Here is a 27,513-nt window from a genome sequence, read left to right on the forward strand (position 1 = left end):
TAAAGAAATATATGGGAGAGTTCCATTTCAGGACATGAGATCAGTGCCAGTCCCCAACCAAAGCCACCATCTCACCTCTCCCACGGCCACGTTTTCCACGGTCTGACGGCCTGTCTCCTTGATTGTTGTCCACTCCATTTTCTTCAGCTCTAACTGTGGAGAGAGGAGAGCTTAACAGAAGCTTTAGACACTCATACATGCAAGAATATAGCCATCTGCTTAACCTGAACCTCCCCCCCCTCCAAAATTGCAAGATTTTAAAGTGGGTTGGTCAACAGATCTCAATCGCTCCTCTTTAGGGGCATAGCTACAAGCAAGTTATGTTTACTTTGCACTAGACAATTCAGAAGCAAAATACCTAAAGAGGGAAATGCCCCTCAGCAGGCACACTTCCGGGTTTTTTTTTTTGGGGGGGGGGGGGGGGGGGGGGGGGGGGAGAAAAAGAAAAAGTGTAGTATTTTGCAGCCTACGCTATTAAATTAATTATGGCCTCACCTCTTTAACAATGTAGGAAATGCAGCTGCCTTATAATACACTTCCTTGATAACACATTGGTGGCAACAGTGAAAGAATAAGCGATAACCAAGAACACCAGCTCTTCTCTTATCTGCCGATACCACATCTCTGTACAATCAGGGAAATTTAAAAGAACTCTCCTGTGTATTTAAATCAGAGTCATGACGACTTGGTGAAGTTGTGGCATTAGAAAAGTACTGCAACTTAACTATTTTGTAGAAAACTCCTAAGGAGGTACTCTATAAGATGGCTAGCTCTTTGAAGGGAAAAACAAAAAGACTGGCCACTTAAAACACTGCTGAGATCTTGTACTACACAACTTCTCCTAACGACAGCAACAACATCATTAATGCTTGGATATAAAGTTGGGAAAAGAACATCAACATTTGGTAACCACCTGAAAAATCTTTAATCCTAGTTTACAAAAAGAAACAAGCAGCATCTGGCTCTGGCAAAAATGCTGCCCCTCACTGTCATTTTGATGGATTTGATTTTGATTCATTCTAAGCATAGCTGCACGTTTTATTAATATTTTTTCCTATTTTGATGTTACTCTATTCTAAAAATATTCACAATGCCTTCACTGGCACAGTATTTGAATATATTCCAATAATGAATTAGAAGAGTTGGCTAATATTGTAAATACTTTTTCCTGCTTGTGAGTGAAAAGCTAAACGTATTTGTTTCACTCCAGTTTCTCTGCTCATCTGTCAGTGTTGTCTACGGCCCTTACAGGCAGTGTGTACAGCTTTGATACCGCTGACAAAACTTAAATGAAAAAAAGCAATGATTAACCAATGGTAATCTAATGTGATGGTACCTAACTTGGAAACATCAGATTGCCGTAGTACAATGTATCATTGCACCTGTATAAACTGTAGCAAATTTTTAAATGTTTCAACTCACAAAGAAATTTCCCATGGTAGAAACTCACCTTTGGCTGGTTTACAAAATACATGCTAGAGATTAATAATGATCGCAGTCTTTTCATTGCCCTTATGAGAAGATGAAACCATCTTCAGGTTCTCCCACTCATACAAGGAGACGGAGTCAAAGCTGGATAATTTTTTCATTACAAGAAACAGAAAGTCTACAGCTGTGCAGTGACATACTGGCTCTCAAGTAGTCTCACAAAGAGTAAATTCTAAAACTTACATAAAGAACAACAATTTTTTGATTAATTGATCCTGTACGAAGGGATAGAAATTTAAATTAAACTGAGTGTCTCTGTACAAAACCAAATCACATAGACAGATCGAGCACACCTGTCACACAAACAAGTTATGATCCCTTCAGTGCTGAGCTATAGCTCAGACAGACTTCACATCATTAATTATTCGCTCTTAACTCAGCCAGTTTAACCTGCAAGAGAAGTGTCTGAATCTTTAAAAATGAACCCCTATACGTACACTCTCGGCCACGGCTGCCGCCTCTTCCCCGTCTGTTGGAACTTCCCCGTCCACGACTCACTTCTCTGTCCCCTCGTTTTTCTCTGTTCTCTTTGTTTTCTGAACATTCCTTTCCAAGGCTTTTCTTCTTTCCCCCTACAGTCTCCCAAGAAGTCTATTTGGGTAGAATAAAATTAGATACAAAAGTCAAAAAGGAAGAGAGATCTTTCAATCCATACTTCAACCTCACACCCCTCCGCTTCATGGAAAAAAACAGGTATTTGCATAACGTCACATAGGTAATATCTTGCAAACTACACTGATACAAATGGAAACACAGAGTCTATTTTTTATAAGAGACAAGAAAGAAACAAGTTTTAGAAGTTGGATTGTCTTATGGAATGCAAGAATCCCAAATATTTCTGGCTATAACGGACTTCTACTAGTTCAAGGAAGCCTAGATACGACCTAGATACGCAGAAAATCTGCAAAGCAAGTGACAGTTTCCCTCTAAATTACCTTCATAATCTAGCAAGGGAGGATGCACAGAGCTATCTTTTTCTCCCAAGGAAATGAAAAAATGTTTATAAGCATCATTGAACAAGTGACTGATTGAAGTAAGTATGTGCCGGGGAGGAGGAGAAAAACCACTATCCAGACATACTAAAATTCAAGCACGAAGAGACAGAATGGCAGAACAACAATTTGGGAAAGCTGAAGCCATGATAAGCCAGACCATCCACTCTTAACAGCTACAGTTCAACACACACAGCAAAATACAGGAAAAACTATGTCTAAACAAGACAAGGGACCAAGGTCCAAACATCATGCTTCAGCTTTAATATTAACTCCACCTTTAAAATAAATTCAGGGATCATATTGGCTCCATAGGAGTATCTGTAGGATCTGAAAATAAAATGACTACAACACTGGCTAAGAATAGCACAGCACCTCATATATTATGCAATTGCATAGTTAGTCTATTGAGCCGTAGTTGCAAAGCAAAGAAGAAAGGTATTATTCACAAACCATTAAGATGGCAGATATGTTTATATGTATGTCCCCATCTCTAGGAGCTTATAGTCTGGGTAAAGTATTTTAGCAGGAAATTTGCATATGCAAATAAGGGGCCATCAGTTGTGAAGCACTAAAGCCGTGACCTGCATCAAACAATAAAGGTTGGCTATCAGTATTTGTATCCTGTCCTATCGCTTCTCAATTCAGACAGTAGCAACTTGGATGCCCCTATGAGGTAGGCAACAACCAGCTAGCCCAAGCTGCCTAGAACTGAGAAAACTAATGCTATTGAGAAAGCAGGTAACAAAGCCATTTCCAAGCACAAACTCAACATGTCAGTATCTCCTTTGAGAGAATAAGTACTAAGAAAATAGTTACCCTCTCATTTTTTGACACACTATAGGCAAGAAAGAAGACTGAAATCACTTTTCAATTTCATCTTCAGTATAGAAGGCTACAGCGCCAAAAGCCAACTTCAGTGAAGCGCAGCCAATGTGGATTAGAAGTACAAAACTATGTGTTTGAGCAACACTATCCTATTTGTGCAACAGAAAACTGTTTCCTCCAGTAACTATCACACAGCTTCATCTGCCTGTATAACTGCATTACACACTACAACACTCCTGGAGCTTTAGAGACACTTCACAGTAGAAAAAATAACTGCACTGACAACTGAAGAACCAAGCCTACATAGTTCAGCATGCACTACTATTTCATTGGTGGACATGGTGCCAAAAGATCTCCGATCATTTTAAGAAATACCCCAAACTGGATGACCCTGCAAAGCTTAAGAGGAAGCAGCCTCTCCCTAGTGAGGTTTTGCATGACTTGGGAAAGATCAGTAAAAAGAAATATGAAAGCATCAGATCCATGCTTTCCCACAATACAATTCTGAAGAAAGCCTTGGAAGTTGGGCATGTCCTTTAAGACAGAGGATGGTGCTACCTCTGAGCATGGGAATCCACCACAGACTGTCAAAGCTGTCTGCTTTTGTAAGGGAGCTAACTGATCATAATTTCAGCTGAGGGTGCCTGAGACAACCCAAGTGACAGTTGCAGGCCTGACCTTCAAAAATAGGAAGGCTTCTTCCTGGCATGATTTTAGATGGGAAGAAGAATCATCTGAAAGCTCCCCTTTGTTGTCTTCAAAGGTTTAGGAAGTAGAACATGGTCAGGCACAAAATGGATCTTAGGCCTGTAGGAAGTTAAAGGAATGGAAGTCTTGGGCAAAGAAACATGCCCTTCTCTACTCTCATCCACAAGCCTTTATATCTATCCAAAGTCAGACTGTCACAACTGTTGCAAGTGAAAAGTCTTCATAAAGACTAACGCTCACACAGCATAAAGCCTTAAAGATCATAGCACTAAAAAAAAAAAAAAAAAAAAAAAGACAGAACTGGCAGAATAGCAAAGAAACTATAAACAGACATTCTAGCTATCACTCCTTGCTCTTCTAATTCTTCAAATTCGATAGACACATTTTATAAATGAAAAAAAAAAAACCAAACCAATTTCTAGTGCATCAAAGCAGAATGAAACTAGAGAAAGAGATTTAGGAATCTGCATTCAGAACTAGTAGTATGTCTGCTTCCAACTTTACATCAGTTCACAATTAAACTGTTCAGGAGTATAATGGCTTTAAAAAAAACCCACAAGTTGAAAGCCCACAAACTTTCATAAAGAAGAATAAATTTCTTCATGCTTTGGTGAGGACCCTTCAATTAATACTCCTTCCTCCTTGAGCCCTTTAAGTTCTCTGCATTTGTTTCTGAGTTACATTTTGTCTACAGAGAGCAGTGGGTTCAGAGGGACTTGTCCAAAGACCAGAACATATGGATTTATTGCTTCCAATTGATAAATGAGTTCAAAAAGTTTCTTCCATGTCCTGATCACTTATAACAATTTGCTGAAGTAAGAAAGCATGTGACATTCTTCATCAACCAGAAAACTATTTTCAACTAGGAAATGGCAAATATGAGAAGTTAAAGACAACAAAACCCAGCACATTATCAAGACAGATTTAATCAAGGTGAGATGCTCTCTTCTACTCCCAACTTACTAGCTCACTCGGTATTATACACTTATGTGTATCATATGACCCCGACTCTTATAAAGGAAAAAGGGATAGAAAAGAAAGTCCCCTTGGTCAGAACAGTCTGTGTCCTAGACTTAGGGTGTGTGGGGGGGAGAGTTTCCTCATTAACAATAAGCTAGAGTACACATCCTGACAAATCACAGGAAATACCGAATGTTCAGCATTAAGAAAGGAAGTCCAGGTTTCTTTCCCAATTTAGATGAGATGGAATCTAGTTTACTGCCTCAGATAAACTGTAAGAAGTCCCTCCAGCAAAACTTCAACCACAGCAGACGCATTTTCCTGATATGGGGCAGTACTTTGAGATAAAAAATTGCTCTGTGCAACATTCTAAGAGACAGTATTTGTTGTTATGTACATGTTGTTTAGTCTCCTCTTCCTGTTTTTCAATAAAGTCATGCAAATAAGCAACACAGTGAAAGGAGCAACTACTTGCTGTATCCCCTTCTGCCACTAGTAACATTGTCAATACAACTTTCAGATGTTAAAACCTCCTCCGACTTCAATATTGGCAATGTACTCCTATTGAAGTTGCGCATCTTGGAACATCTGCCTGCCCTTGAAGGTTATAAAGATTGCCCTTTGTGGCAAACACTTACGTCTCAGGTCTCAGGGTTGTGGAGGTGCGACAGAGTAACCACAAACATTGCAGCAAAAAACAGGCCCATGTCTGATAGCACTGAGTTCTGCTGCAGTTAAAACTGCTGCATGTAAACGAACGCCAGAGGACTTTGCAGGGTACCAGCTGAACACCCACAACATTTTCAATGTTCACCCTACTCTCAGATATGCACGCAGTAGAGAAGCTGCCCCAGTCTCCATTTCCTTCAAAAGAATGTGGAGACACGGAAATCAAAATTCTGAAATACGACTTTCCCAATCGCTTCTTAGAAGTAGAAATGCACAGTTAACAGAAAGAGTAGTTTAGCATGAAAATAAAACCTTACCGTGTCTGAACTTCCTTCCAGCAGTATGTTGATTGCTCTGTTCACATCCCCATTACAATCATGTAATGCCACTATGCTCTCATCCTGGTTTTTCCCCGTCACTTCCATAAGCTGGCAGTAAAAGTCAGACATGTTAAAATATCTAAATTATCACCATAAGAAAATAAGAGTTAGTACCACCACAGGTTCCAAGAAAGTGTACAGCTACTGTGTCAGAGCAAACTAAAATCCTAAATAAAAGTATCTGCATTTTACACATCTGCTTGGGATTCAGACAAGGGACAGGATGAAACACAAATTAAACAGCAGTGAAGAGAAAGCACTTTCGCACCTTTTTCTTTTTTTCCTTTCTGCCTGCAGCAAATGCTGTCACCCCAGAGACAGCAATATATGAGGGTAAAAACATAAAAGGCCAGGGTAACTCCAGTATCATCCTCTCTCCCTCCCCATCAAACATCCCCCTCTTTATCTCACTGTGTGAGAACAGATATAAGGTAAGCCACGGCACAGAACAGATCCATCTGGAAAAACATCCAGACTAAGGAAAGGCTATTTTTCAGCCAGATCAGCTCCCTCGATCCATTTCAGCATAAGGCCACACAAAAGGCATATGCAATGGCTGCTTAAGGAGACCTAGTACTGAAGTATGCTCCATGGAGCTGCAGTGCACACTCTGAGGAGTGTGGGATAGAAATAACCAGCGTCTGTCATGGGACATATCCTGCAACTTCACTCAAAGAAAAAAAAAAACCTACAGGCGCTAGAAATACACATGCACAATGTAAAATATGGGAGATTTCCTATCCAGAACTTCTTATTCTGCCCACCAGCAAAGCTAGAGGCACTACTGATGGAGGTACTTTGGCTTCAGGAAGTACAAGACTTCACTTCTGGCATAGTAACTCAACAAGTTTATGACAAGAACAACTTAAGAAGGCTTCAGAGGAGGTTTTACACAGGAAAAGAAATAAAGAAATTCACTCCCCTGCTGCAATAATGCATTCATGCTAATTGTTCTCTCCTTCTGGGTGCACTCCTAGGTTCTTCGTGAGTTGTGATGTGTACACTAGGACAAAATCACTGATACCCACAGCACAACAGGGACCCGGATTCTCAGAACTGCTCAAATCAACAGTCTGAGCTACTGTACACCAGAAACTCAGCTTGGTAGAGGAAATGGTTTGAGATCTCATTTTCACAGTGTAATTCTATCATTTTTAATGCATACACAGATCTGGGAGGTCAGATTATTATTTTTTTAAAAAAAATACCACTTCAATTCACCTTTAAAGTATGATTAGATTTTTACTCTTCCTAAAAAACAACCAAGATATTAGCAAACTAAGTTTACACAGGTGACATTTTTCCCATGTGCATGTACATGTAGACAAGTTGAATGCATGATCATTAAGCATCAGGACCATACTAGAAAGATACAGTCTGGAAGAGACATCAGCACAGATGAGTTTCAGCTTAAAGGCTTGTCTACAAATGAAAATACACAGGTGTAACTATACAGCCAGAGTTATATTACCACACAGTTTCTTGTAAATAGACTTTACAGTGCAATAAGGGCACCTTTTCCTAGTTAAACTTACGTCCTTCTGAAAAAGGTTTCATCTAAATCAGAAACAGATGCTCTAAGCTCCAAAACGTAAGCCAGATTTGGAGCACCTTATAGCAAGGCATAAAAACTCTGTACCATAAGAAACATACTTGTTTCACTTTGTCTTCAAAATCTGCGTCGTTCTTATCGTAGATCATCTGAGCAAGGCGAATTTGTTCTGCTGTTGCCTGAAAAATGCAAACATCCAATAAAATACACAACAGGTAACAGTGTATTTTTAAAATTATCTCCTACTGCCACCATATTTTTTTCCTCCTAATTCTCAAAAAGAAAATAAACAACAAGCACAGAGGTGCTATAGGGAAGGGAAGTAACATCTCCTCTACACAATTTTTATAGTTAAAAACTTAGCTGGGACAGAAGCAATTTCAACACATTCTAATGAGTTTGAACCACAGTTAAAAGGTCACCACATAGACAAGACAACCACACAATAAAATATAATTTACCACACAAGCCTACACTTCGGTAAGATTAATTTTATTTAGTGTCTAACCAGAGTTAGAGTTTTATCATAACAATCTGGCAACAGTATTTCTAAATTAACCGCATCTCTGATGATCACTGCTCACCTCACCTTCCACGACTCTCCCAACAACAACCTGACTCTGAAGTTTTATGAACACTTACAAAGCGACTGAGTCATGCCTCGAGATTTTGGCCACAAACAGCTGCACTTATTTTCTTTATAAGTGAACACTGGTCTCTGAAAACTGCTAAAGGATCTTGCTATTGAAGAAATATTGGGTGCTTCTGTAACATTTCTTGACCACAAATCTATGCTGCCAACTTCTCCAAAAGCTGAAAGACTAAAATGAACGGATGCGGTAAAGTACCAAAAATCCATAGGAGCTGCCCCAGAGAGAAAGCAACCCAAGAACACTAACACGGCATCATACAGGCTGATCTTCATGCATTGCATTTGCAGTCTACTTGGAACTGCACTCAAAGATAACTCTATGCTACATGATCCTGGACCTAATTTGATTTCTGCTTAAACAGAAGACACTTCCATCTCATGCTAGAGATGGCTGATACTGAAGAGAGCCAGGACCTGAAATGTGAGCTGATGTGCTGCAGAAGACTTCTTCATTGAGAAGGGGACCACTCATCCACTGAAATTCTTGACAGAAAGGATTCATCCTGGGCAGCTGGTTGAATCTCAGCTTTCGAAGTCTCACTTCACAGGACATGCACGTGAAATTCTGCGCCTCATGAGTTCAGACTTAATCAGCCTCAAACAGCTTCGCTCTTCAAGTTTACCAGAAATACAAGCTCTAGAGGAGGCCGCCAAAAGTAAATGCTGAGAAGAGTCTAAAAATTACTCCACCGTACACCACCAGCTGCTTATTTTCTGAGAAGTTACTGCAGCTGTCTCAGTTCCTTGAGGGAAGCGCCATTTGCTGTGCTCAGAGGCAACGTTCCAAGACAATTAGCGTTTTGAACAGAGTTAAGTACTCTGTGCTACTTCACATTTTGAAAGTGTCATGCTGACAACTTAATACGTCAGTCAGTAACACAGAGAAGAGCATGCTCTGGAATTCCCCTTGCCAGCACTGGTGCCACCTCCACAAAAGCCTCCCAGTCAGTGTGAAGGATCTTGCTCTTGGTATCTGCCAAGAACTCAGCAGAGAGCAAAAACAGAAAGTCTGCTGGTTTCACGAATTAAGCCTTGTTGATCCATCTTCTTGCTCCAACTTCAGCCTCCTCAGACCCACGGCAACTTTTAAGCTAGTGAAGATATTTCCTTTAAAGATATCCAGAGTAAAAACATTCAGACAATGTAATTTTTGTCGAAACATGGTGGCATATTTGATCAGAAACAGGAAGCCATTAAGATTCATTTTTTCCATAACCAACTTCTTTTCAAGCCCACATTCGAAAAAAAAAAATATAAATTTTTAACAGCATCAAATGTGTGACAGTATCTTCAGTTTTCCTGTGTAAGCAGAGAACTTAGAAACACAAGCAGTTGTGATATTGTTTATTTTTATGCCAGTGGATTACACCCAAATGGAATTGAAGATTCAGAAGAAAAAAACAACAACAAAAAACCCACAAGATGTGTTTACTACACAAACACCAAATTATTGTCACAAAATGTTTGGGTTTTGCCAGCAAGTGGTGGTTTTTTATTTTTAAGGCACCATCGTTACAAGTAACATTGAAGCATCCTATAAAAGAGCACAATTGAGTTTTAATTGCAACTAAGAAAATAGCAGCATATTAAGACACCTAAAACTTTACTCAACCTTACAAGATATGTTACCTTTATGGTGTAACAGAGTGAAGGAAATTTTTAACTAACAACTTTGAACTACCAGAAAACAGAAGTATGCAAAACACAAAATTAAGTGACAGTAATAGGCCCAGACCGTATAATAAAATGGTATTTTTATTATCCAGAAGCAATGCAAAAAGCCTATGATGTAGTTCCCTAAATAACTTAAATGATGATCAATGTGGTATTATGACAACGAAACCTCCATTTGGGAAAGCAACATTATCCTACATTAAGAAAAATGAATCAGTGGTGATTAAACAGTAAAATCCCACAAATTTCTTCTGATCTGTAAAGCCTGATCTGTAAAGCCTGACTAAGTAGGAAGGTCCGTCTGATAGCTAAACAATAAAACAAGTATGGTGCACTGACACGTAACTGCTGTATATTAAATAAACATCTTTTCCTCTGAATTGACCAAACCAGTGCCTATTGTGTAAGAAGCAGAATAAGAGGACAAAATGCAGAAAGAGGTCAGTAAGACCTAATGCTTAAAATCAATGAATCGCATAGGTTGGAAAGGTCCTCCAGTGATACTCAGTGCAACCTGCTACTAACAGCATGTCCCATCAGAGAAACTGCTTGGGGCCAGACAAGAGATCCCACAACCTCTTTAATCATGGTAGATGTGTTTTGGTTTTTTTCCTTTTAACAGCTGGAATTTCCAGTGTTCCAACTTGAGCCATTGACTCTCTGGTAAGAGTCTGGCTTCACCTTTTCTGTACTCTTTCATGAGGTATCCAAATAGAACATAAAACCTTGACCTGCCTTCTTGGGGCTGAACAAATCCAATTCCCTCAGTCACCCCTCAGTCATTCTCTGTTCCAGAGATCTTAGCAGCTCCTCACAGGACTTGCTCCATTCTGACAACGTCCATCTTATGCCAGGGAACCCAAACCTGGGCAGAGTACCCCACTGTTGTCTTGCAAATGTCAAAAAAGGGGAAACCACCACTTCTGTCGACCTGCTCACTGTGCTGCTTCAGCCTTACTTGTTATAAAACAAAACAAATTCAACTTCATCTGTTGAAAGTCACTTTCTAAATCCTGACATTAGCATGAATCACCACTACGCAAAGCACTGCAAGGCAAGGAGATAAGGGCTTGAGCTCACATAATTAATACTGTACAAAACAGAACAGGAGCCCCTCCATGTCAAAGATCAGTCTAGAAAACAATAAAAGACACAAATTCCTAAGGGAGTACCTCTAGATTGGTGCACTCTGCCAGCAGAGAACTGAGGCAATTTTTGAATTGGGTCCAATTTTGGGAAGTACCTGACAAAAGAATAATGAGTTGCCAGGAGCAGAGACATTTTGCACCCTCTGTAACCCAGACAAGCACACAACTTTACTACTCTGCTGCTAAGAATCAAGACAATGGGGCAAGAGCTTAATTTCAATCTCACAGATACTCAAAATAATTTTAGTCCACTAGTGTACAACCACCTTCATTTCACTTTGCGAGAATAGTGCACAAGAAGTTTAGGATTTTGTGACTTGCAGATATGCTGAATCATGCTGTAGAACATAGCATGCATCTAAGGAAGCTTTTCCCACCCACCCAAATTCCTCCATCGACCAGAAATCTTCTAGCATCATGAGGCTGGCATATGGAAGAGCTGAGATCTGAGGACACTGAGGTCACAGAACAGAAATCCCGAAAAAGGCACAGAATTCCTCACTGATGGGAAATGTTGCTGAAGAACACAAAGCTCCTTTAGAGACAAGAATACAGGAACAACTTAATGCTATGCTGGATTACTAAACCATTAAAGCAAGATACCAAACATACTCTTCCAAAATAGACCATGATTTTTCCTTCTGTCTTTTCTCAGTTTTTACTGACTTAGGGAAGAAACGCATATCATTACACACTCACTTCCAACTCAAAGAAGATCATAGAGTATCACATACCTGTACAACTTGTTTCTGTGGTGGCGTTGGCTGTGTGGTTGAAATTTGCATTTTGTCCCGAGTGCCCCGGGTACGTTCACTGCCCACCGAAGTCATCATATACAGTATATACAAAACAATGTATGTACAAAATAGAAAATCTGAAAGGGGGGGAAAAAAAAAAAAAAAGAAAAAAGAGCATGAGTTAAGGCAGGGTAGTGATTCAATACCCAGATAATATACAAATGCAGTATCTTGAACTCTTCCTGCCTTTACCACGAACTCTCTACACAGGGACTCCTGAAAAAGTGGCTTTAATACACTATTATTGGATTTATCACAGTGTTTACAGTAAGGGCGGAAATTCAGTGGATAAAAAGCATTTTTGTCATCTGATTGGGATCTGTCCAGATCTGTACTCCCAGACAACAGATACATCTCACAGCTTTTTTCCAGTCATTTTACAGACTTTTCTATCTGCTACTCTGCTGAAACTTCAGCTTCAGCTGTATGACTCCTTAAATTTCTGTAATAGGTGCTGCCTTGTTTTGATGCCTGGAGTTTAAAAACTCTCATACCCACTCCAAATGCTAATGCAAAAATCACATTCACAAACTAGGTAGTTTCTCTCTTCCCTACCATCAAAACTATTTTTCTGCACATATACGAGGTTATGGCCAACACCCACTCTACTTCTCACCTCTCATTTGCAAGAGAAATTATGATGCTTGCCTTTAAATCCAGCCTCTATAGCCAGTATTTTTGTTTTGTTCTCCCTCATACTTACAGAAATTGTTTACAAAACTACCTGTTACCCTGCTTTAAACATAACTTTGTTGTATGGCAAGAAACCCAAAAGAAAACCCAAATCCTACACACACATCACTGCTATCCTGTTTGTGGCAGTCAGCTTTCATTCTCATTCATCCTCTAGCAATAAAATTCCTTTGAAACAAGAAATTTATTATTCCTCCTGAGTTTGCACAGTATCTGACATAAGGCTAATTGATAAGTATGATTTATAGTAGCTATGATTGCTGGAAACAGATCTCTCAACAAGCCAGAATGGTCACAGTCATCTGCCTTGTTTCTGTTCCCATGACATGGGAAGTCAAACTGCACATTTAGGGAACTAAGGACAACCTGCAAGTGGTGCATCTGGGCAGAATGAGATGTACAAACAAGCAGCAAAGCAAGCACCCCCACCATACAAATGTGCCTCAGGAACTTGTCCGAGCGGCAGCTTTGATGCAAGCTGGCTAGCACCGAGTTCAATGCACAATAATGCTCAGATGAAAACTGAGCAAACTGCTGTGACTGCATAGGAGAGGATGTGTTTGATACCCAGCTGCTCACTAGCACTCACAAGTAATGGGTACTCAACAATTAAAGTTGCAATGAGATGTTTCAGTTTAAACATCGATTCATGACGCTCAGAAGCCTTATCTAGAATCAAAAAGACAATTAACCCCATTATCATCTAAATCTCTTCTTCACTTTACACATATATTTTTGTTGGCCAAAACTGAACCCCGACATTGAATTTCTTTATGCGCTAGTTAAAGCATTCAATAAAGTCTGAGAATAAAGAATATTTCCATGAGCTCTTACATATTTAACAAGAAAAGGCCTGCCTTTACCAGGAACTGACTGTAGTATGAGCTGAACTAGAACACTGTGTTTCTCCAGCTTTATGAATGTATTCACCAAAGCCGATCTGTCTCCCAATCTCTTAAAGTAATCTAACTTTGTTGTCTTTTAAGACCCAGAACATATAGGCCTTCAGAGGACTGTGCTTGACTCCCTAAATGCCAGACACAGTCAAAACAGAGATTAATCAAGCTTATGACAACATGTTTTATGGAAAGCAAAATATTAAGTAGATGCAGAGATGCTCTGAACAGCAAGTTCAACTCTTATCACTTAACTATCTGGTTGTAGCTGTCAACTGATATTTTAAACAGTCTTCAGTCGAGTTTGCAGTAGAAATTGCTTCTATTCTTTGTGTTAGAATCTGCTTTACAAGCCTGGCTCGCTGGACTGTCAATGTCCAAAAACTTAAATTGATATACGCTAATAATGACCCTTGGGTTGCTCTGTATGTCTTTTTAAGTATTGGTCAGTTCATCACGATTTGAACCTAGCACAATGAGAAGAGAAAAAAAAAAAAACACACAAACAGAGAACATGACAGAGAGCACTACTAACCTCTTGGAAAGACACACTAATAGTTTCAAATATGATTGTCTGCTATTAGCCCATTGTGAGTTAAGATATGCTGAGAAATCATAACTCCATTGGGTTTCAACTTGTTCATCATTTCTGAATTAACATCATCTTTACACAGGTTCTGGTATGCAGAAATTCTGACATACATTTCACTGCTATTTTATCTAATTTCACCAAAGTTTCTCAAAATACTGCAATCCATGTTTTGGACATGATGGCAGTACATACATGTTAAAACAGAGTTTTCCATTTGTTTGTAAAGCACACACTGAACTATAGCCTACACTTCTGATACCTGTAGTACCCGAAGAGGACTGTGTCTTTTCTGCCTCTCTTACCATGTATTTTACAGCACCTGTGTCACACCTGTTTAAGCCGTGTGTTTTTCAGGATGAAAGAATACTTTAAGGAAAAAGGCAGGCACACAAGCATTTGAAACACTCTTGAGGGAAGAGGCAACACAGCAAGATCAGTCTGCTGGTGGGAACCAAGCCCAACAACTTGAACAGTATAACAGGATCTTTAAAGAAGATCCTCATCTTGCTGACCGTGCAGCCGATGAGCAGCACAATTTGGGAACAGGTCTGAAGCAGAAAACCAGTGAAGGTGAGAGTCTCTTCCTGGCAGCAGTATGGACTTGCACCTGCTTCTGGCAAGTGTGGAAACACCCTCAGTTTGACATTCCCCACCAAGCCAACATGGATGTGTTATAATCCATTTCAGACACAATCCAGTCTTCTTAAAAGCACAAATGGCAGCTTGAGATAAAGAGAGCTTTCAAAATAAAACTGGCACCTCCCTGGCACTGGCATGCCTTCGTCCTGCCAGACTGAGGCTTCATAACCTACCACACCTACACTTTAGAGTACCAAAGCAGCAGGCAGAAAGGAGGCAGTTAGCCACTGCCTTCAAATTACCATAGCGACTTCAATTTTGAGCTTTAAGTGGGATATTACTAATTAATAAGAAGGTGAACAACAAGAACACTTTCTTGCTTGCAAAGCAGCTTCTTATTCTCTCCAATTCCTCATATTAAAGTCTGTTTGGCAGCCTGTTGTCATAGCAATGAGTAGGATACCGCAAACTGATGAACTTTTAACCGCAGATCAAACGAGGAAAGAAGATTTGAGACTGGGAGGAGGACAACTCTTAATTAAAACCTGCTTTAAAAAGATCAAAAAAGTATTCAGACAAGCAGATGTTTCAGTTTTCATGTCAGGGTCTGGCTCACTGCAAAAGTCCCTCATCAGTAGTTAATACTTGACCTTGTAGACATATTGCAACTCCAGTAAGCAGCCAGAACAGCTGTATTTTGAAGAAATAGATATACATTAAATGCATCAGACCCCCCTACACAGCACTAGCAAAAAAAGGAGGTGAAAGCATTAAAGAGACTGGACTTCCCAAAACTGTTGTGTAAAGACAATAGTCATACAATAAAAAAAAAAAAAAAAAAGTACGAGACTGCTGTAAACTCATTTTTCCACTGATGTAATCTAGTTCCTCCAGAGGAAGGTTGTCTTTGCTTCTACTTTAAAAGAAAAAACAACCCGTAAACAAAACAGAAGAAAAAAAAAGCCCTTGATCAATACTTAGGAAAATTGTTCACTTCAAGTACATTTAGCTTCTCAAGCACTAAGGAATTAAAACTTCAGCACTTCCTCATAAAGCAAATAACTAGACTTGAAAATGGAAACCAACAGAGGCATTTAAGAAGAATATCACCCCAAATCTCAATGTTTTGTTTGTTTTACTGCTTCTGTCTCTACAGCAAGTTTAGCACAAGCACCCACACTACAACAACAGATAGTATTGTATAACAAGCTGTCACCAGACTGGTGATGGAATGGCAACAATTATTCCAGCTTCCAAAAGCGGTACCTGCGTATTGGTATCTCAACACCCAACTTTCCTAAAGATACCAGAGTAAAGACCTTTTGGGAAAAGACTTTCCCAAAGTCTTCATATCGTAAGTCTTATTCAACATCGTTGGGTTTAGTCGGGTTTTTGCTCTGGATTTTAGAAGGAAAAGAGGAAGGCAAAGAATCAAAGAGTAATTGAATGCATATCAACACAAAAAGCAGGTTTTTAAAGCTATCATAATGCTTTCTTTGATCTTTTGTTCAACTTTCCTTTGGCAAGAAATCTAGTCCTTTTAGAATCAAAGCAGCCAGAAAAGCTAGAAATATACAGAATACAAATTGACTTGACAGGGTGGTAATCCCTGCAAGACAGTAAATCTATTGCTGAACTTCCAGGGACAGACCATGCACTGCAATACTACCTCAAGAATCCTTCTGAAGTTAAATATTCACTTCCATCAGCTGAACAAAACATTTGCAGTTTCAATTCTTTTCCTGAGGTAGTCTCAAGAAAGTTATTTTCTTAAGTCTCTGGACAAGGAGCTGTAATAAAGAACACTGTGCAGAAATCTCTGTGAACACCTTAAAAGCGTGATTGCTTTATTATACTCTCATCACAAAGCTACTCAGTCAAGGATTTCTCACAATGACAGGGTGGAGGAAAAGGCTGTGGGACACTATCTCATGATGGCATGACTGCTGTACATGTACAATGAGTTTAGGTTTTACTGCTAAGGCAGTCACGTGACATTATGTCTGCAAAGCATTGATGCCATGCAATTCCCTCAAGAGCTGTTGTCTAAAGAATCTTACCACCTTTATTACTGCTTGAAAGGGGAAAAGAGTTCGCAGGAGTCAGATGTTCCTCAGGAGCCGCGCTGATTACTCAGTGTCTGTACTGCCCCAAGCCAACACCACTGTACCTGCGCTTATGGATCCTGGAAGGATTCATGTCTAACCTTACAGTCTTCTGTGGTAAACAGGAAGAATACTGATGGCCACAAGTACACCTGCATCACTGGCAGAACACCACCAAGAAATGCTGGGGTAGCCAGAGTGGCAGCACAAACACAGAAACTAACATATACACTTCCAGTTGTACTAGCAAAGTGTACCTAACAAACAAGTGAATACTCTTGCCTGCCTTTCTTAAAACCCATTGAGTTGTTAGTTGAAACTATTATTCTGCCGAGTAAATCTATAATTAGCTAAGAACACACCTTATTCTACAGAAATCAGTAATTTCTCATTACCAGGAAAAAAAAAATTTCCTTTCAGAGATTAGTATTCCTAAGCAAACGTTATACAAAGGAAGAGAAAGAAATGTACAAACAGGTCTTACTGAAAAAAAAAAAAAAAGGCAGCATTGTTTTGGAAGAAAAAGAAGTGCTCATCTTCAGAAGACTGGAGTCAGGCAAAGGCTGGTCACAAATCCAGAGCACCTCTCAAAAGTATGATGTGGAAGGGGAAATGAACAGAGTACGTTTTCCACTAAAGAACAGGTTTCAGTCATGAAGCTAATATCATATCATATTATTAAAATTATTTTTAAAAACTTCTAATCTCACAATATCTACCTTTGCTATTATCTCAGTGTCTCTACCTATGAGACATGTTTTACATTTTAGTATATACTCGTTATTACCCTAGCTTTAAGCAAAACTTGCCAACTACACCAAATCAATACCCAGTGGACTTGCCCTCATCATTTCTTTACAAATATACAAACTTCAGAGGCAACAAGTGCCCTTATTCATACAGAAAATCCCGCAAGAGAAATCTAAATTTCCCCAAATTCAATTTGCACTGGTATTTAAAAAAAAAGAAAAAAAAAGAAAAGTAAAAAAGTAAGACAATCACACTAAAATCAGAGAAGCCTAACTGACTTCCACCTAGGGCTTTATCTTCCACACAACCAAGGCAATCTTCAGACTGCTAAAAGCCAAGTTAGCAAAACCCACCCAGCTCTGCTGCTGTCAGGAGACAACACTCCTGAGTGATTCTGGACAATCAAAAGGCACTGAAAGTCCTACAAGGTTCAGAGCACTTGACCTTATGTTTCAGACATCAATATCTACAAAGTCACTATTCTCATCTTTTGCTGCCTTCATCGAAGAAAAAAAATGGCATTTTAGATAGCAACCAGCTGGACTTCCACATGCAAAAAGAATCAAGTCCTGCTCTCTGTCCTAACTAATTATAAACCCCATGTTTGCAAGGACCTCCAAGATGCACTAGTTACCAGCACTTACCATGGACTGTAATAAACTTCAAGTAACAGAGACCCAGTCAGACTAACTGCATGTCATTTTCTATCTGAGCACCACTCTCAGGACTATCAGAACTAGAGGACCTTACTAGCCATAACACAGATCAGACCACAGTTTTTGTCATAAACCAGACAAAAAAAAAAATGCTGCACTGATCCATGTGGAAATGTAATATAGAAAATAAGAATTCTTTTTGAGAAGCAGCGATCATAGGGAACCTCTGAGGATGGGGCAACAGCAAGTTCACTTTTGAGGTATGTTTCTCTGCTGAGGAATATATCAATTAAAGCTCTGGCCTGTCCTTATATTCCAAGACCTGAAAGAAAAATTAAATACATGTTACTGTCATCTTTGATGGAAGGACTTAGTTTCTTGTCCTCTGTCATAGAAATGGCTTTTCTTATGCGAACCCTCTCTAAAAGCTACTAAAGTAAAAGAGATAATGTATTCCCATCGCTGCCCACACCGTATACTGCCCTGAACTGTCAACTGACTCAGTATCTCAGGTTAGGAAGCATATGGAGACCACAGTGGCTCAGAGGTGGTTCCTGGTGCTTGCACACCCATGCACACACTACTTCCTCTTGCCATGGGAGGTGCACACCCATGCACACACTACTTCCTCTTGCCATGGGAGGAAAGGGACACCTCCATTTCCAAGTTCTCTGCTCTCTTATTTTCTAGCCTAAGGAGATAAAAGAAAATACTAGCCAAGTCAATACACGGTATACTCTGTTTATTCCATCACTGCTACACTTAGTGGTGAAGAAGCACCAGTATTGCAAATCTCCTCTTCATACCTATTTCTCTGTGTTTGTCTGCCCAAAAAAAATTGAACACCAAAGAAAAACAGAAAAGGTAAAGCCCTCAGTGTTTTCCCTCCTAAGGTTTCCTGAATATCATCCAGTGTAAGGGCACTACAGTGTCTACAACTTCCAACACAGCAGCAGCTATCAGAACTGCAACAAATACTCAGATTGAATTATACACTGCATTAACTAGGAGGCTTGTAAAAAACATTAACTTGTACTTCACAAAATGAAAGGTTTATTGCAGCTGATGAAAAAACTGAACTAGCAGGTTTTTCCAGGGTTGAAAATCATTACCCTCCTGCAGTCAAAACTAATACAGCCTTTCTGAAGTCACACACAAGTAGAGAATGACTGAACAGTTTGAGACAAAAAAACATGACTAGAGTTTTAGTTCCCATTTCAGACCTGGATGTATATTCAAAGTTCAATCTATAGTGCAGGTAGAACCCAAACAGTTCACTCCATTAAAATCAAGTTTCAGCTCACATCTAATACCACACAACTGCAAGCCGTCATCAGAAACGGCATTCCTGCTCCCCTATTCCTTAACCGCATAATATTGCTGCTTCCCTTCAATGAGACTAATGATCATGCAGCTGCACAGGGAGTCAATTCAGTGAGCTGACCCAAGAGCAAACTAAACCCTCGAAAACAAAACAGTGAGTCAGTTGAATAAGCTTATCCAGTGGAAAACTATTTGGCTATACAACTGCTGAATCCAACACGAGGGATAGGGATCAAGTTCATGAGGAAAGGGGGAACTTGCACTCCAGCAGCCATGCACCATTATAACATCAGTAAAATGTGAGGTTTCATATTTTGTTTTTCTGGGATCCAGTATAGCAAGACTTGATCCTGGTCAGGCCCTCCGCATGCGACAACAAAAAAACATAAAAAACACCCTGCAGGCATTTTAAAAAATAAAAAACTCCCAGGAAGGGATTCTGTCAGCAGAGTGACCTTGAATGTATCACTGTCTTATGGCATATATATTCTTTTGATCACCAGCAGGAAAATAGAGACTTGTATTATCTTTACCAAGGAACACTCCTTAATGTCCAGCCTGTTGGATACCTGTTATCATTCAGTTAGCAGTGAAGAATACACTAATAAAAATTTAGTGGTGCTTCTACCCAAACAAGAGGATGCTATAATCAATCAACATGAGGACAGCCTGACTAACGCAGTTTATGGTAATCTAGAATACAGTCCTTTCCCCCAGCCACAGAATTATCTGTATAAATTCAGTGTCGGGCATTAAACTAGAGATTGAAACTACCCTAAAGCAATTTAGCCACCAAAAGCAATCTTTAATGATTTAGTACACACAACTAAATATTCCATGCTTTTGCTGATCATCTTTGAATTTCACTTTCACAGGAACAATACACTTAAACATCCATCAACAGCCCCACCTTGTGAAGACTTCCTCCCTTTGCCAGCTCATTAAAAATCACAGCAGCCCCTCCGAGGGGGAAAGGAGGAAATCCAGAAAGACTTGTCGGAGAAGACAGGGATGGGTGCCTTAGAAGTTCTTCAGATGGCTCCCTCCACCAAAAAAAATCACAAGGCAAAGCCCCTGCAAACTGTAATAATTTGCACAACCTTCCAGTCTATCTGATATGAACTCCAGGATCAGCTAGAAGCCCGGGTGAGCTCCAGGAACACACATACACATATACATATGTAGGTGACAAAACAGCTGCAGAGTACGAACTAAACAAGTTATAGATGTTCTCTTCAAAGATACATGGAAGGACATAATCTCAGGTCACACTCTGGTTAAGCTATCAATACTGTAAGAAAAAAAAAAGTATTTAAGCAGCCAAAGCATCTCAGATAAGCCTGAAGTACACGACTAAAGCTGCAGAAGACTCATAAGCTTCCTCTATTAACTGTGACCAACTTCTCCCAAAACTGCTATTCCCCACACTTCTACTGACAATGTCAGCAAGACACTTTGAGCAGTTTAAGCTTGGGCTCTGCCAGTACATACAACACCAGCTACAAGATCAGGGATAGATAGATAGATAGATAGATAGATAGATAGATAGATAGATAGAGATCAGAGATACCTTAGGTTTGCAGTTCATCAATAGTATCAACTGTGAGACACAACAGTTAAAAAAAAACACACCAAAACTTTCAGTGGGTCAGCCCCCTATCAATCATTACCATTACAATCAACAGCTAGCTGTACCCACAAGATGAGCAATTCATGCAACAGCAAAGAAAGGAAAAACAAAAAGCTGTTAAATAACAAAACCAACTTTTTTAAAAACTTATCAGGGAAACACATCCAGATTAAACTGGTACCAGAACAAAAAAAAAGATGCTGAATTGTAACAGGAGGAGGGGAAAAATACTGGGAATTGTCAGCTTCAGCTATTAAACTGTAGAAATGCACATTTCAGCTATTCACTCTGATGCAACACCCCATATCTAAACAGTCCCTAAAACTAAATGCTGTTCACAAAGCAAAACAAACCCAGTAAGAAGACTGAAGTTAAAACCCAGATACTCCAAATGACAGAAAGAAATAGCTAACACAAGCTGGGAGCCACGCAGCCAGGACAATACCCAGAAGGGGGAATTGGCTTTGAGCGGGGTTCTTGTAAACAAGGTGGCACACAGGAATCGGCACTCAACGTCGGACCTCTCGTTGCCAGATCATGAACACACTTGGCGCTTGTGCTCTCCCTGCCCCCTCTGGCTCCCTCCTCCCTCGCTAAACCGCACTCTCCTGGAACGCCTTCCAAAGGAATTCTTTGAATAGAAACAGATACAAGCAACAGGACTAAAAATAGCTGAGCAAGAGCAGAGACATTTGTTATGTTCTCGTGCTGGCGGAAACACACTCAAACTACATCAAAAAAAGGGCACCTAGTTAATTGACACTAAAATTGACAACGAGGAACAAAGTAGGAAGTGCCACCACAAAAAAAGTTCTGGTAGGAGGATTAATTCAGACTTGCAACACTCATCAGATCAAAACTCACAACAAAAAGCAACGGTTAAATCACAAGCCACAAGTGATATAAAAGCAAGTGCACTAAGTAATTAGTAAGGCCGTATCTATAAAATGTGCTAAAAACCTTCTGATACCAGATTTTTGATTCTAGCTTCAGAGGTTTGGTAGCCACACCAAAGAGCTTGAGTATTGTTCCTGCACCTGTACAAAGCCCTATTCCTTAAACTAACTAGATACTGAGGGAAGAAGAGCAGTACAGATCATTGTTTGTGATATGCTCACGTACCCAGAAAACCAAAGAAAACCAGAAGTCTTGCTGAAAAAAAACTCTTTTAAATAAAGCAAGACATTCTACAACATCTTTCTATAGAAAGATATTCTTTTTCCCCCAGACGATGATATTTCTCAAGTTTCATCTTAGGCAAGAGGAGACTCCACCAAAACAAAAAATTTTTTCGCTGTAACACATATGACTGAATATAAAGTTCCAGAAGGAGGAAAAGAAACAACAGTTTCTAAGGCAGTATTCAATGTTCTGTCCTTCACAATCTTATGCTTTTACTGTGCGTAAAACCTTGGTGAAAGCTCTAGCCATTTGGTTCAACTTAGCTTTCCAAAGTGAAACATTGTGAGACGCTGAATCCTTTTTCAAGGATCGTCAGGTAGACTCATAGAATGGCTTAGGTTGGAAGGGACTTAAAGATTACCTTGTTGCACACCTCTGCCATGGGCAGGGACACCTCCCACTAGACCAGGTTGCCCCATCCAGCCTGGCACTGAACACCTCCGGGGATGGGGCATCCGCAACTTCATTGGGCAACCTGTTCCAGTGTCTCGCCATCCTCACAGTAAAGAATTTCTTCCTCATATCTAATCTAAATCTACCCTCTTCTAGTTTAAAACTGTTACCCCTTGTCCTATTGCTACACTCCTTGATAAAGAGTCCCTCCCACCTCTCCTGTAGGCCCCCTTTAGGTATTGGAAGGCTGCTGTAACGTCTCCCTGGAGTCTTCTCTTTTCTAGGCCGAACAACCCCAGCTCTCTCAGCCTGTCTTCACAGGTGAGGTGCTGCAGCCCCCTGATCATCTTTATGGCCCTCCTCTGGACGTGCTCAAGCAGGTCCATGTCCTTCTTACGCTGGGGGTCCTAAATCTGAACCACAGTACTCCAGGTGGGGTCTCATGTAAGCAGAGTAGAGGGACAGAATCAACTCCCTCGACCTGCTGGCCACACTTCTTTTGATGCAGCCCAAGATGTGATTAGCTTTCTGGGCTGCCAGCACACATTGCCAGATCATGTTGAACTTCTCGTCCACCAACACTCCCAAGTCCTTCTCCTCAGGGCTGCTCTCAATCCATTCTCCACTCAGCCTGTATTTGTGTTTGGGATTGCCCAGACCCAGGTGCAGGACCTTGCACTTGGCCTTGTTCAATTTCATAAGGTTCACACGGTCCCACCTCTCAAGCCTGTTCAGGTCCCTCTGGACGGCGTCCCTTCCCTCCACCGTGTTGACCACTTCACACAGCCTGGTGTCACCAGCAAACTTGCTGAGGGTGCACTTAGTCCCACTGTCTGTGTCACTGACAAAGATGTTAAACAGCACTGGTCCCAATACCAACCGCTGAAGAATGCCACTTGTCACTGGTCAACACTTGGACATTGGGCCGTTGACCACAAGTCTTTGAGTGCGACCATCTAGACAATCCCTTATCCACAGAGTGGTCCATCCGTCATATCCATGTCCGCCCAATTTAGAGACAAGGATGTCCTACAGGACAGTGTCAAAAAGTCCAGGCAGATGATGTCAGTTGCCCTTCTCTTATCCACCAACATTGTAACCCCATTGCACAAGGCCACCAAATTTGTCAGGCATGATTGGTCCTTAGTGAAGCCATGTTGGCTGTTACCAATCACTTCCTTATTTTCTGTGGGTCTCAGCAGACTTTCTAGGAGGAGCTGCTCCATGATCTTGCTGGGCACAGAGTTGAGCCTGACTGGCATGTAGTTCCCTGGGTCTTCCTTTTTTCCCTTTTAAAAAATGACGGTTATGTTTCCCCTTTTCCAGTCAGTGGGAACTTCACCAGACTGCCACGACTTCTCTAATATGATGGATGCTTATCATGTGGGATGCTCAGAGACAAGCAGCCACAGAAACGGCACTGAGAAATGAAAGCTGTTAAGAGATCACTTTCATTTCTTCACCACCTCTGGATTGCTCCTTCTACAGTCGCAACTGTTGTTAGCATTTTCTTTAGCTTGAAACAAGGCGGGTTTGAGTAGTTTCCTTTGATACTAATTCTAATCTTGTCCTGCTTCAATCAGAAAACTTGTTTTTATCCCAAGCTCTCCAACTTGATTTTGAGCATTATTTTCCGCACGATCACAATTTCTCAACTTGGTCTCGTGTAAATTCACTTACTCTTGTTCTGTCATTCTAGAAGTTTACTTAAGGTCAGGTCTATCTGATCTGCACCAAAACAATACCAAACTATCCAAAGAGATGAAGAATTAACAATCTTCACAACTTCAAACGTATAACACACTAGAAAAGAGCAGGTAAATAAAAAGCTCTCCTGTCCTGGTTTGAGGTAAAAGAGAACCAGCATTTCTTTTTCAGTAATTTTACTTTTCAGTTAAGCCTCTTCTCTCTGAAATCAACAGCATATTCTTCAGACAGTGTCTGCTTTAGAGTGATAACATCTGATGTTTATAGTTAATGCCAAAGAATGGTATGCAGAGAGGCTCTTACTTATACTTATTGCTGTAACAGCCAAGGGCAGCTCACTTGGTTAGGTAACAACTTGGAGGGTTGGAAGCAGCAGAGCACAGAGGGGTCACATCGGTGGGGAGGAGCAGGCGGGACAGGTGACCCCAAACTGACCAACAGAGTACTTCATCCCATCTGCAGCATGCTCCGCATAAAAGCTGAGGGATCAAAGGGGTCAGCCTCTGTCTTCAGTGGCCAACGTCCGAGGAGGACTCAAAGGACTCTGTTCACCTGCTTCTGACCCCAATCTGTGCGTTCCTGAATCCAGTTTTGGAATTCAGCTGCCGTCCATCACCAAGTCCAGTCTGGGACTTTCCCAGTGCCTGGTAGTGACGGGATCGTCGTTCTGGGAGCTTGATACTGGTTTTGCATATAGTGTATATATTTCATTGTTTTATTTTTCAATCCATAAGTCTCTCTCATTCTTCTCTCTCCCTCTGAAGGGAGAGAGGTTAGAGAGAGCATCTGTCGTTCATTCACTCAGTGGCCAGTGCAGCCCAAACCACAACACCTCCACACGGAATTCAAATCTAAGAGCAGGAATAAAGTCATCCAGGCTGTTCTTCTGTGTTTAATATTGAAAAAGCAAAATGAAATTTGTCTCCCACTTCTTAGTTTCTTAACCTTTTTAATGAAGATACCCAAGAGAGAAGCTGCTCACATACGATGTCAAATTGCCCAAAGTTTTATTGCACTTAATGTAGCACTTAGTTTCTTTCCAACATTAGTGGGGGTGAACCACCCACAGGCTTCTTCTAAAACCCACAGTCACTGTTCCAGCCTCCCCATCTTTACCTTTTTCTGCAAGTCTGGGCTGACTTAAACTGTTGTTTGGCTGCTGCATGTTTTCTGTCTCCGGTAGGAGGTTCTTTCTCTCCTCCCCCATTTCTTTCCAAGCCAGAGTAACTTCTTGGAAAGTTGAAGAAAAGTGCAAAGAATCCTTTTTTTTTTTTTTTTTTTAAAGGCTGCAAAATCTGAAGAAGTAAATAAAGTTTTTCTTCAACACTTCCTTCCTATTGATAGACCATTTTGAAATTCCTCTTCACAGAAATTAATTCACTTACTTTCTTAAAGCTTACATTCCCTTCTAAACACACTTTTGTATTCGGCTGGGTTATTTATTACTGTGCTGTACTAACCTAAGAGCCAGGTTTATACACTGTGCAAGGCAGTTTTAAAATGCCTAAGTAGAAAATCTGTTTTTTTTAAACATCCCAAGAAGATATTAGTCACCTGTCTATTTTAAAATCAGTCTAAAAGACCAAGCACTCTGCTGAAAGATTAAGTACTCACTTTTGAAAGAAGTGACTTGCACTCCTCACATCTTAGTTTCTGAAACAGTTAGCTTACTTATATTAATTGCAGCACCTCACCCTAAGTACATACATGAATTCTGAGACTGCACCTGGAATACACATTTTGCTAACTGCTGTGTTCAGCTCTAGTAACAGCATTAAAATACTACACATATCAGCTTTTGAGATCATACTGCACCTATAAAAACTTCACAGAAAAATGGCTTGGCAATCACAATCTTTAAAACCTTTTCAGCAGCAGACGTGTTGTAAACATCAATTCTCTCCAAGCAATCCCAAAAGCTGAATACACACAAAAGTCAAGCAAAGGATGAGCAAGAGCAACCACGATAAAACATTACAAGTTATAAAAACTGCGTTTACAAACTTAAGTAACAGCTTTTTTAATCACAATAATAATTTTCAGTCCTTTATGGAATGTTATTTAAAAATTCTAGCTCAAAAGGGGACAAGTTAAGCACACTTGCTGTAAAAGCCAAGATGACACTGCAAATAAATTGAGAAACCAACAGTAGGCAAGTTTAAAATGCAGAACAGTATAATGCCTTAAATGTGTTCTCCATTTAACACCTGAAGACTGTTTTTCAAGTTCAACAAGCGCGCTGCCCAAAACATGGCTTTTTGAAAAACAGTAAGAAGAACCTGATTCACTACAATACAGTGAAAATAAAAATTGTAAAAGGGAAAATGCAACCTGTCATTCTACATGCCTCCTCTGATAAAAGCAAAAAATTCAAGACACATCCACAGTTAAGAGGGCAGCATTTACCCAAAGCTGTAAGCAGAAGAAAATAAACTACTAAAAGTTTTCTCACTGCCTCACCTTCAGGACACTGAAGCTTGCAGTTTTGCAGGGGCTTAGGGTGGTTTTTTTTGGAAGCATATAAGCCTCATCGAAGTAGGTACTGTCCTTTTGGTCCCTCCATTTTCCCACATCTAAAATTTGAAAAATGCTATTCACCAACCTTGTTGACATGCTCTAAAACTCTATGGCAGAAGGTGTTAGCATGACCTTAGTTCTGATATCCCAAAAGAACCTTGCCATGTTGTAACGGAACTTACTGTGAGAACACAGGAATTTCTTTGCAGGATCAAATGCAAGAGACTCACAGAATGGCATAAAATAGCTGTCAATACACTGCATTTAAAGATCGCTGACTACACATGCAACTGCTGAGAATGACAACTTTAAGGAGTAAATTTTTTACTTCCACTTATTCATGAAAGTCCATTTGAAAACTTACAAATACATACAAATATTTCATCCTCTTTTTCAGAATTTTTTGCCAGAGAAAGAAGAAAGGGAAGGAAAAAGCATGTTTAAATAGATTATCTCATTCCCAAAGCCAGAGACATAACTTCCCTTAAAACCAGTCTAAGTTCTCAAATATTATATACACAATGAATAAAACACAGAAAAATCCCAGAACATAAAGCACGGCCTTCCATATGAGAGATGATCAGTTAGACTTTCATATATATTCTAATATGCAAGCCCATTTGTGTTCAATTCAATTATCAC

General features: G+C 40.1%; 1 protein-coding gene across 3 annotated transcripts in view; it reads right to left on the reverse strand.

The window, feature by feature from the left end:
* The window catches only part of UBAP2 (ubiquitin associated protein 2), a 162,878-nt gene that overhangs the window by 125,426 nt on the left and 9,939 nt on the right, over positions 1-27,513 (reverse strand). For all 3 annotated transcript variants that reach the window (XM_074166580.1, XM_074166578.1, XM_074166579.1), the window contains exons 2-6: positions 11,786-11,925; positions 7,679-7,756; positions 5,963-6,073; positions 1,926-2,079; positions 76-153 (exon numbers count right to left, since the gene is read on the reverse strand). In XM_074166580.1, coding sequence (XP_074022681.1) covers positions 76-153; positions 1,926-2,079; positions 5,963-6,073; positions 7,679-7,756; positions 11,786-11,884 — 520 coding nt within the window. In that variant the 5' untranslated portion in view covers positions 11,885-11,925. The remainder of the gene's footprint in view (positions 1-75; positions 154-1,925; positions 2,080-5,962; positions 6,074-7,678; positions 7,757-11,785; positions 11,926-27,513) is intronic.

The sequence above is a fragment of the Numenius arquata genome, chromosome Z (genome assembly GCF_964106895.1).
Source record: "Numenius arquata chromosome Z, bNumArq3.hap1.1, whole genome shotgun sequence".
NCBI lineage: Eukaryota > Metazoa > Chordata > Aves > Charadriiformes > Scolopacidae > Numenius > Numenius arquata.